Consider the following 12707-nt stretch of genomic DNA (forward strand, 5'->3'; position numbering starts at 1 on the left):
TATTATTCGTGTGAGGAGTAATGATATTAAAAAAAAAAAAAAAAAAAAAATTTGATATTAAACACACAATCTGATGATTTGTTAGACAAATACAGGACCATGCTGAAGAAATGCCATGAGTTAGGTCAGAATGTCTGCAATTCTGCCCAGGCATGATAGGAGGAATTATATGCTGAAAGCCTTGTGGATTAACTGAAGGCTTGAAGGACTACAAGGTTTTTGGGGGGAAAAGATTTTATCAGCTTGGCCTGCACTTGTAGGTAGAAAGAATGTTTTGTAGAGATGGGATACATTTAAACAAAAGGTGGTGCAAGAGTTTTTGCCAGTATCATTGAGGATACCTTACAGGTTCAGGGAAACTGCTAGTTTGGGGGGGGACAAAGGTAATACTGATATGCATTTATCTGATAATATCGGTCAAAGTAACACTTGCATGTACCTCAAGAGTTCTTATTTGTTACCGCAACAACATATTAGCAAGATGTTCTGAGGGCACACACGTTTCAAAATGAGCGGGTAGCTAATGCCAGGGAAGCAAGCTTAAATAACTTCAGAGTGCATCAGGGTAGTTAACTATACAAGAACACTAAGTATTAGTTGTTTATACAGTAATGTGAGAAGTGTTGTCAATAAAATGAGTGAATTCAAACTGCTGGTTAAGACAAGTAATGCTGCCATAATAGGGCTTACAGAAACGTGGTGCCACCCAGAAATAGGGGATGACGAGTTTCAAAAAATTAAATTTATTTTTTCCGATCGAAATGCCACAGTCATTTTTTAAAATTCAGTCATACCTCTGTAATATATTTAAACATATCTGATTCTGAATGTTTATATGAACTTTTGCACCTGTTTTAGTACTTAGAACTTCTTCCATAATTTTGTTGATGTAATTTAAAATTACCCTTTTGTGTGCACGTGTGTGTCCTTGAAATACACAGTAAATTGGAGGGTGTTTTCTATGGACCAAAATAGTAAAATGTTATAATAAATATGGATTCCGAAATGCTTTGTTTCCGAAAGCCAGAGCCATTTGAGAATATTTCAGCAACAGAACTTTGGAATTGTAAGACCAGTGTTTTAATAGCAAGTCCTTATATCATCCCAACAAGAGGAGGCAACAACTGTTGTCAGTATTACAGCAAAGCAGAAACTTGTAAATCAGTAAAATTAAAACAATAGTACTTGACTGTACTCAGTACATTGGAAACGAAAGCTTGCTCACAGCAACGGATGTCACATTCTAGTGCAAACATGGCCAAGTCACTATCAATTAAATATTTTATTTGTTTTGTTATTGAAATGTGGTAGTAATAAAGGCAATTGCTCATTCAGATGGTTAATCTCAATTTGTCTATAGCATAAAGCAGTTTTGAAAAAGTTCTACTGTCCTACTCATGCAAAACAAGTACTTTGCAGAGAAAATTTTCGAATGGCTCTAATTTGTTAACAAAGACTCATGTATATAACATATTTATTAGCATGAGCACATAGGGTTGGGGGTTTATGGGCTGTGCCTCCATAACTGAGTGGTCAGAAGTGGGAGTGCAGTAGCATGCGCTCTTTGAGTAGACCAGGGTTCAAGCCCCTGACTTCTAAATATGGTCGATCTGCCAACCCACACTGGGCCAGCATGGCAGATTATGGTCCATTTCCCTCAGCATGAATTGTTGAGGAGGCTTCCATCCTGCAGTGGGTTGATAATGGCTGCAGCTTACTTTTATACTCCTTATAAAATGCTTCTGAGTTGCCATAGAAATTCTGCAAATATTCTGGTCCATGCAGACTCAACTGCATCTGATAGTTGCCTCATATTGGAGGACAGCATGTTCCTGCCATCACCAGCTCAACTTACCCCATCCCACAGATGTTCACTTGGGTTGAGATCCAGTGGTTTTGCAAGGCTTTTTGATTGATTTTGGTTTGTCTGTTAGATTGCACAGTTCTTTTCCCTCCCACGTTGGCCTCTCATATCAATAAGGTGTCACCAGCCAAGGACTACTGCTGTTGGGCTATTCTTATTATGCACTGTACAACTGCTGTGCAGGAACACCTCATCAGGACAGCAGTATTCATGATGCTTCCACTGGCATGTCTGGTGATGGATATCACACCACACTGTTACTGAGACTGCACTGTTGGCTCACTTTCTCACCAAATCGCACAAGTGCATATAATCCCACAATATCTGACTACCTGCTTTACACAGCCCGGGAGACATGCAACACAGTCTTTGATGGAGTGGTTTATTTCTTACTACCCACTTTGTGGTGGAATTTAAAATTATTCAAGACCCCTCAAGGATATTCTCCTTGAGAGAGAGAGAGAGAGAGAGAGAGAGAGAGATTCCCACATAAAAATCATCATTAGGGAAATCTCACCTGTAATAATAATACTGCAATTATACAGTATAATGGGCTCCCAGAGCTAGCTATCTGCCTACCTAAACTGCAGCCATTATCAATCCACTGCAAGATAGAAGCTGCCCCAATGATTCATGTTGAGGGAAATTGACCATAATCCACCACGCTGGTCCAGTGCAGGCTGGCAGATCGACCATACGTAGCAGTCGGAGGCTTGAACCCTAGTCTACTCAAGGAGTACATGCTACTCCACTCCTGCTCTGGACCACTCAGCTATGGAGGCACAGCCCATAAACCCCCCAACAAACATATATAGTTGGAATTTAATATTATGCTGTGTTACCGAGTTTTCTTTTATATTATCTATTAACTTGTTTAAGAAACCAACTCATTCATTTCTGTTAAGAGTATTTGTTTGGAGTTTTCTCAGTGTTGTAAACAACCTCATAAATATTAGATTCAAAAATTATGTACACATTACATAATTTATTTTTTGGAATTATTGTACAATATGTCATTTCTTTTTACATATGTTTATCTTAAAGAAATATTTTCTCAAATGCTTCTTGTAGTTCAAATTTGCTGAAAATTGGTATTTTCTCTTCAATCTCCTGAATAATATTTCTCTCCAAGTTCTTAGGACCTAAAAGTATTAAAAATGTAATTAGTTTCATCAGCAAAAAGAAATAAAAATTATGTAAGCCTTGTTTTACTTTCCCCCTCCCTCCCTCCATTCTTATTTTACTTAAATGAGGTGTGTACAGTCAGTCAGTCTTCATAACACAGTATGTGTGTTCCTAGAAGCCCTCGTGCAATATAAATAAGGTCTTATGGGAAAAATAAGGTTATGTGCCAACGACTCAAGACTGAACACGCATAACCAGAACATTACCAAACACAATTAATAATTGTAATAAACTACATAAGTATTTTTTTAGGATTATTACGTAATAAAATATTGTTAATGCTTTTGCTTTTATCGTATGCAAACTTGTTCCCAATCTCTTTGTCTGATCTTCTATCCAAACAGATAGCAGATGTCCAATCTCTTCCAATTCATTATGTCTTGATCTAATGGATTTTGTTACACTTTTGAGTTGTTCCTGCTATAAAAGTTGCTTTTATTTTCTCTGCATTCTTTCTAATTGTTCTCAGTGTTGCCTCATTTAAGCCTTATCATACCCCTATCTCTATTAATGTTGCTCCCAATGGAACTAATTTGCAAGCTCTCGAGCCACTTGCGGTCCCAAAACCTATGCGCCCGGTCGATGATAGTAGCTTTGTCCGGGGAGATTTGATGTTGCTTCTCCCAATAATGCTCCGCCATGGCCGATTTTGCATAATCTGCATTCCTTATCACCTTCGTGTGCTCCCCCAGAGCTCCCCCTTTAGATGCCGTGACGTGCTCAAACTCTTTAAGAAAGAGTTTAAGCACATCATGGCGGATCTCCTGAGGTGTGGCTACCCCCAGAGGATCATAAATAAGTATATGAAAGGAGAACAGAGGAGAGGTGAGACATTTATGCTGATAGCCACCGCATACATTCCCTATTATCCGGATCTAACCGAGCAAATAGCCCGTGTATTACGGGATCATCAGACACACTGTGTGCAACTTGCACATAGTGCTGTCACAAGTGAAAGATCCCATTCCAAAAGAAAGTGTAAGTGAGGTGCTTTAGAGCATTAAGTGCCCGGATTGTGGGGAATGTTATGTGGGGGAAACAAAATGGAGTCTAGAGGATCATCTGGGGGAACACACGAAGGCAATAAGGAATGCAGATTATGCAAAATCGGCTGTGGCGGAGCATTATTGGGAGAATGCAACATCAAATCTCCCTGGATGAAGCTACTATCATCGACCGGACGCATAGGTTTTGGGACAGCAAGTGGCACGAGAGTTTGCGGGTTAGTTCCATTGGGAGCAACATTAATAGAAATAGAGGTACGCGGATTCATCCCTCTTTGAGACAGTGATCCTTGGAGGGGATGAATGATTTCACCTGACATGCTTCTGAGCCACTTCCGGTTCCGTTACGCATGAGAACAATGCACGTGTTATTGAATCATGTGCTGTGAACCTGCAGGTATTTAAGATTGCACTGTAAAAAATAAAGCGTACTGTTGAGAAAGAAGGCAGAGCCTTAGAAAGCTTCAGATTTTAATTCTGTATATCTCATCGTATTTTATGGTATTCTTTTTCTTTTTATATACTTATTGTAAATAGTAATTTATTGTAAATTAGTAATATCAGTTTAATTTTATTAAATTTGTTTTTTTGTTTTATTTTATTTTTATTTCAACACAATGTTAGCATAAACTACTAAAATTTATATTATGAATATGCCCAACCCCAGAGGCCTATTTGAAGAATTATTGTGTTTACATTACGATATTTTCATAGTACTTCCATTTATCCCTACAGATGCAAAATACATTTCCATATTTTTTCAGTTTGAATCGGCTGGCAAAAGCTCACACAAAGTCGAATTTGCGTAAGTTGAGTATTACTTAAGTCGGGTAGTTCCTGTACTTTGGTTGACAATCTTCTTGACAGCAGGGATGCACTTGTAATAATTATCAATCTTCTCAAAAAGGTCCATCCGATGGCTTGAATTTATCAGTAGTAGTAGTGGCATGTGATGCAAGAAAGCAAGTGTATAAGCAAGAAAGCATGAGCTTATGCAGCATCAGCCACTCTTGGTAAGAGATGCTTGGTAACAGAACCAACCCTTCTTGAAGAACTCTGGATTTTGAAACCTAGATCCTCTTCATCATGGCCCCTTATGTGTGACCTGATTCAAGTTGTGCAGCTCATCATTTGTCAGTGGTTTCCTGTGAGACTGCAACTGCTTCCCTCCATCCCACATGTTCAATTCTTCAAATCCAGCAGTTTTGCAACACCTGTGATATCAATAATGGATGGTAACTGATATGATCTCTTAAATTCAGCAAAGAAGTTGCTTATGTCATCTGACTACTTCTGCCAAATAGTGCTCATTAAATTAGCATGGACTTCTTTCTAAGGCTCATCAATATTAATGATGACTTTCATTATTATATCAGCAGATTTCTAGGAAACCTTTTCTGGGTGGTTGCTAAGAGGCCAGTCATACACCACAACACCTCATTAAGCATACAAACCAACACAATATATACGACTGGCTTTGCAGAGATGTTTGACACAAAGCAGGTTTGAAAAACCTTTAAAACCACTGTAACAAGGCACATATACATACATATACTTATGTGAGGGTATCCAAACAATCATATATAGAGCTTAAATGCTCATGCCATAATGAATCTATGTAAAATGAGGTTGCATAAAACAAAGTATTAACTGTATGGCACAAAAGAAGACTGATCAATATTACCACTAGTTCTGGTTTCACCACCACGAAACCTAACCCAACAGTCCTTGAACTTTGTAAAACCTCAGTTAGTTTCTTACTGAAGATATGAATCAGTAAAAAACTGCCCAATCAATAGAGCCTGACAAGCAGTACAGTGGGTGTTTGATGTGAAAACATCTTTGGCGGCACCTACTAAAATTTTAAACAGTAGTAAAATCTATTTGGCATGATTTTGCGATGCGGAAGTGACATCATTTCCGTTTAACAAAGAAAAATGGAATCGGGAGAGGAGATTGCGCAAAGGATCATGGGATGATCTTGGATGTGCTCAGAGCCAGCATAAACTAGCTGGTTGCGGAAAAATGTTTATGATTCACGGCATACCACTTAGGTGGCTTTAAGGCTAACCACTGCCACCCATGGCAGAAACCTTTTGGTAAACAGAGAAATGGATATCTTGAGAGCAGTGATCTTGGATGTGCTCAGAGTCGGCATAAACCAGCTGTGAGCACATTCAAGATCATTACATTACAGTAATGGTCTGTACTACTGAAGCGCCTGTATATTTCAACCAGCTGGGCCGATCAAAAATATTTGAAAATCACTTCGTGATTGGGAGATAAGACTCCAAATTACATGTATGAGCAGAATCTTTTGTTGTCATTGGCTATTCTCATTAAGTTGTAGAAGTTTTTGTTTCTTTGCAATTGCACTTAGTTGACTGAGCGTGGTGAGCTTTAGATCCTCATTCATCTTGTTGTTTGGATGATTGTAAAAGTTTTGAAAGGGGTCCTCTTCTCACAGTCGCGTTACAAGGCTGTGCAGGTCATTACCGCATGCTTTGTCAGGGTCACCATCGTTGTTGTCTTGACACATCTTACATATTTCAATCTTTTGCAAATGTCCAGGTCCGATTCATACAATTTACGATCTAGCATGAGCTCTTCGTTGTAATTGTAGATCTTGACTTATTTCATCTCTGACAGTATCTCTATTTCCTCATTGTGAAATGGAATGTGCAGCATTACCATCTCGTGCTTATACTCGTTAAGATCCTGAGCCAAGTCATAGATAGCATATTATGCATAGATACTGTAGTTTCTTGTAGATCTCATTAGTGCTGCATGTGTAATTTGCAACAAAGCATGACAGAGTAACATGATCCAACGTGATAGTATGTTTGTAACAATACAAATACTTGTATTGTTGAAATCATACTATTCAACAAATGGCTACAATCAAATGGGTAATTAGGCAATTGGCCTAACCTCTTTCAAACATTGATTTGTTAGATTAAGCAGCAGGTGTGTGTATCCTATTTATCTCTAACATTTATTCAGTAGTGTAAGTAGTGGGTGTGAGCATAAATTACATTGTTCACGATTTTGGTTCTAGCTGTTCAAAATTTAGTAGGTGTCATCAAAGATGTTTACACATAAAACATCTTTCGTGTGTACGAGGTACACGCAATTTTTTTCCCGTTAACTTGCCACTATGCTTTTCAGTAGTGATGCCTTATTAAAATGAGAATAAATTAACTATTTGCCACTTCATATAATCTTGGGTAGAATATCTTGCATTTAGTTTCTTGTTCTCTCTAGAAATTAGAATTAAGTGAGGCTTACAAAAATTTACTCCAGTATAAAAAAAAAAAAAAAACAATCAACAGATAGACTTTTTTTATTATTATATTTTATAATTTTTATTTTAGCAATTTAAATTATCTGAAAACATTAAAAAATCTTCAGAGAACATAAAACATAAAAAATCCCTTTAGACAACAATACTTACCATACCACTTTACATGAATTTTATCTGGTCGGACCTTCTTTAAGTCGTATGCTGTTTCCAGTGTTAAAGCACCAACATTCAAATTGATGCTAAACTGTATGAAATCACAAGAGTATGTGCTATCTACTTTCCCCATCAAATATTCTTTATGTTGTTCCTATATATATATATATATATATATATATATATATATATATATATATATATATATATAATTATGAATAAAAATTAAAATTAAGTAAAGAAAGAAAATGGATTTGAATTTGAATAGAGATAAAATGGAATATCAATAATATGAATTATGGATCAGGGACACTGCAAGAGCAAAGGTACCCTACAACCATAATGTATATATAGAAAATTATTTTAATGTTATGTGCAAATCTTTAATTTAACTTATGCTAATAATGAAAATACCGTGTACCCTGGGAGCGATGTATGTTGAATAAAGGGGGGGAAGAACGGAAAAGAGTAACGTTATAAACAAAGTGCGAATTTTGAAAAATGTAAAATTTGAAAAGAACGAAAATAGAAATAGCAGATTATTGAAAAGAACGACCAAAGTAGAAATAGCATTGCAGTATCTTTCATTGTACAGATCATTGTACAGTAAACTGACCAGAAATCTTTTTCCTATTAAATACCTGCGTCATCATATCAATAAAGCCCTTAACATATTAAGGCACAAAAACTTAATAGATATCAATATAAACAGCATTATTAGTTTATAACTAATAATTACTCCCATACGCATCAAGTTTGTAAATAGTGTAAATACAATACACTAGGCCTCTTTGGTGTCTTACGGTCTGGAAAACTTGTACCCACCGATTGGTCTAACATAGTGTATTACCTTGTAATTATCTTGTAATTAATTTTGATTATATCTTGATTTATTTATCTATTTATTTGTTAATTGTAACTTATATATATCTTACACTTTAACACAACTGACTTAAGTACATGGTGCACCTACTCTCGGACAGTCGTTCAGGGTCCTAACTATAGGAACGGGTTTGCAACCCCGAACTACCCTAGCCCAACTTTATATCCCTAATTTCATCATCTTTTTGCTTTACTAAATTCTACATTTTATACTCTGTGAGCGATTAGTGTAACGAAAGCAATATCAGAGTACTATTTTTCTCACTATACCAAATCATAATTTTTCGCCTTAACAAAGTTTAGCTACTCTACTGCTACTTTGTAAGCAATTATATTTCTTTGCTATCCCGAAAGTTTGAGTATCATGTACTTAACTTGAACCTAGCGTAGCTCCACCGCTTACGTAAATTACAAAATATACATACACCAAAATTCGTCTAACGCTAGGTGCCGCTAGCGTTTCTTCACATATATACACTGTTTAGCCTCCGGCTCTTTCTTTTTTGTCGACCGGTCACGTAGCGGTAAGTTATTGACATTCTTGTCAATCGGACACTCGCTTCCTTTGTCTTCTCTTTTTGGCGGGTTACTTACTTCTGTAAGGTCATCCATGTTCTGTATGTTATACTTTGGAATAATATTTTTGCTTAACTTGTATTTTATTTTTTCAAAATTTATATTCTAAATTATTTTTTACAACGTGTCCGCGTACACGTGTTTTTTTTTTTTTTTTTTTTTTTTTTTTTTTTACATACAGAACATGTCAGAAACAGAAGTAAGAGTATTGCTGTTCTTTTTCATAATTTAGGTGGATGACCTCTGAAGATGACACAGAAATTATGAAAGATACTGCAATGCTATTTCTACTTTGGTCGTTCTTTTCAATAATCTGCTATTTCTATTTTCGTTCTTTTCAAATTTTACATTTTTCAAAATTCGCACTTTGTTTATAACGTTACTCTTTTCCGTTCTTCCCCCCCTTTATTCAACATACATCGCTCCCAGGGTACACGGTATTTTCATTATTAGCATAAGTTAAATTAAAGATTTGCACATAACATTAAAATAATTTTCTATATATATATATATATATACACACACACAAAAACAAAAAAAAAAAAAAAATTATACATATGTAAATTGTATAATAGAACTATAGTAAACTTCTGTTTATCCAAAACTTCTGTGGAACGTAAGGGAGTTGGGTATTAAATATTTAAAAAATAAATAAATAAAAAATAATAATGACAAAATAGAGGAGCCTGAAGGGTATGCTCCATCATATCTTTGATGAAGCACACCTATCAAATAAGTTAATAACCACAGCTTCAAAATACAGCAACTTAAAAATTATAAAAATATTGAATACTTCTTTTTCAATTATCAGCTGTCTGGAGATTTCCTTCAGAACATTTTTAGCATAAACCAATCATACAAAACAGTGCCAAAGTCCTCTGCTAAGTGAGGTTTATGAAGTGTACCAATGTGAGTGCTCCTACAAGAAGCTTCAAAACCATGCGAAAAGCAACAAACACATTAAACATGTAACAAGAAAGATCTCTTAGCACAGAAGTACTCAAACTTTTAAAGCCAGTCCAATGGCCTGGTCTAGCTGAAGGAAGAACTCCATTGTTTATTTTTTTATTATTAAAAATATATGCACTGCAGATATGTCCTCAGTTAAAGTGTAAAACAGAGTAGTATTCAATATGTGAGAATGCATAAGATTATAAACATTAACGTATAAATAAAGTTTAAAAGTGAGAAATACAATATGTACAATGATAGTACAGCTATATCAGGAATTAAGTAAAAGAATACAAAATGCTCATAGCTTGTCTTTTAAGCTGTGTCACGAAAAGATCATAAGAAAGTGGGCTGCTGCAAAAGACTGTTAGACAACGTGGATAGATGAAGACATCAACCAGATAACTTTCAGACAATCCCATGAAACACTTTCTTGTATAAAGCAAAATATGTCATGTTTGTTTATTAATGACATAGTCCTTTTAAAGAAGGAGTTCTTTGATATCTCTAACCTTTTCACATCTACTGATGTGAAAAGTAGTCTTCCATATACTAGCCACCACCAGTGCACGGAAGTTAAAATGGCATAGGAGATCTGGCAGATAACTTGTATTGGAGAAAATACACTATAGCAGCTTAAGATCTGGGATAGTCCACTGTGTTTCCAAAGACTGTGGCTTGAAGTAGGAGCACAAATTTAGATAGAAGGTTCAGTGGTAAAATATGGATTGTGTCTAGAAAGATAGCAGATGAATTCATTTGCAATGATTTTATTAGTCATATCCAGGCTATATGATGAGGGTTCCATAAAGCAACAGCAAACTCCAATATAGGAAGTACAGTTGCTTTAACCCAGCAGTGGTACTGTATTCCCTGACAGGGCCATTAGGAAAATATTTAATCCTGGTAATTCACTGGTGGAGATTAGTAGTTCTTTTTCTACCTCCTTAATAGTGTCTTTAGTCTTGCATGTGCTGTTTTTTTTTTTTTTTAAATCAATTTTTTGTTTCATGAAAGCCGAGTGACCCCGAGAGGATAGTGACATTTTTTATGTTACTCCATTGTACAGTACATCATGTAGCAAAACACAACCTTTCATCACAAGGGGATGTTTTTCAATAACCAAAACGTTCTCAAAGTTCATCACTTGCCTATGTGAAAATTATCAGTGAAAATAAGAAATTCCAATAAGCTTGTGGCTGTGAACAATAAATCAGCTAACCCTAGTGCATTTGCATTTCATGAAGGTATCACAAAAGTATCTTACATTATCAAAAAAAGGCCAGACCATTATTCTGATAGGCAGTGTGCATACTGGCAATAAAACTGATGCTTCAACAGGTTGGAGGGGGGGAAGCCACAGATAGCCACATTTTACAATTCTACAAAAGTGGGGAGGGAGACTGATAGTTGCAAGACCTTTGTACTATGTATGATATCAGTTGAAATACTATATGGTCCAAGATGATTTTTTCTGAATTTGCAAGTGACATGCATATAGTAATATGCGAAGAAGGCTGTTCATCAGAAAAATAAAACTGATCACAACAAAAGATGGGCACATAAGTGACATATAATTGTTTTTGTATTTCAGCTATGCAGAATTTCTTGTAATGACTATCAAAAGAACTTGGAAAAAAAAAAAAAAAAAAAAAGAATATGAACAATAATATTCATCATAGCATTAATTTAAGTTTTTTTTATATATATATAGGCTTAATTTGTTGTGTTGAAGTAATTAATGCTCACACAAACTTAAATCTGGCAGAGATTGTGTCACATTTCTATTTTGTTTCCAACATTTTTCTAAAAATGTAAGCATAATTAATAAACTATTTCGATAAAAATAAAGAGTATTTTTTGTGGCAAAAAACACAATTTGCAAAAATTTTAAATTATTATTATTAAAAAAATGGGGGGTGGGGGACTGAAATTAATAAGTACTTCAAGCTACTGGTAAAAGTTCAAGCATCAGTACACTAAATGCATAAATCAAAAACCAAATACTGTTTTCAAATATTAAAGTTAAAATCTGGGGTCTGTCAGAAACCAACACACTCATGGAACAAAAGGGGCCTATTGCTGGGATAAAAAGAAGCACAGAAAACCAAGGATTTTTGAATCTATATCTGACAAAGCCAATTTGATTTTTTGCTTGTTTCAACATATTCCAGACATATTTATCAAAAACTGCATCCCGCATTAAATGTGACTCCTAGATCTTTAGTTTCAAAAACTCTGGGAATCAGAATGCTATTGATGGAATACCAATCCTTTAAAAACTTAGCTCTCCATGATCCTGTGAAAGAACTGAATAGCATTACCTAGGATTGACATCACGAGCATTTAAAGCAACCCAATCGGCAAAAGAACTGATGGCAGCCTGAAGGTTATTTACTTTACTCACTGATCAACAAGTTTCACATCATTGGCAAACATTGTGAATAAAGGAGGCCCAAGAGCTGATCATTGTGGAACTCCAGAATCAAAGAACTCACTTGAGATTTTCTGTCTGATGATTACCCTATGTTTGCATTGCAAGATATAGCTCATCATACATGCATAATGTTTTGATTTAAAGATATCTAATATATTGCACATTTGCAATTTGTCCACTGCTCTAGATAGTTTCAATTCCCTCTCCTTTCTCATGGAGCAACACAGAGTGCCAGTCAGATCTTATCATGCAACTACTCACATTTCACTATAAATAAATAAATAGGAAGCCTCAAATGTGGGGAATTAGTTTTGGAAGACATTTATTTTCCACAAATTTCTGATAAGTATT

At 35.5% G+C, this 12707-nt stretch overlaps 1 protein-coding gene across 1 annotated transcript in view; it reads right to left on the reverse strand.

The window, feature by feature from the left end:
• Nucleotides 1–2902: 2902 nt before the first annotated feature.
• LOC150077248 (uncharacterized) overlaps nt 2903–12707 on the reverse strand; it is a 39324-nt gene continuing 29519 nt past the window's right edge. The window contains exons 5-6 of the mRNA XM_090385828.1: nt 7508–7664; nt 2903–3006 (exon numbers count right to left, since the gene is read on the reverse strand). Coding sequence (XP_090241954.1) covers nt 2903–3006; nt 7508–7664 — 261 coding nt within the window. The remainder of the gene's footprint in view (nt 3007–7507; nt 7665–12707) is intronic.

Source organism: Mastigoproctus giganteus, chromosome 12, assembly GCF_048544385.1.
Source record: "Mastigoproctus giganteus isolate SK-2022 chromosome 12, ASM4854438v1, whole genome shotgun sequence".
Classification (NCBI taxonomy): Eukaryota; Metazoa; Arthropoda; class Arachnida; order Uropygi; family Thelyphonidae; genus Mastigoproctus; species Mastigoproctus giganteus.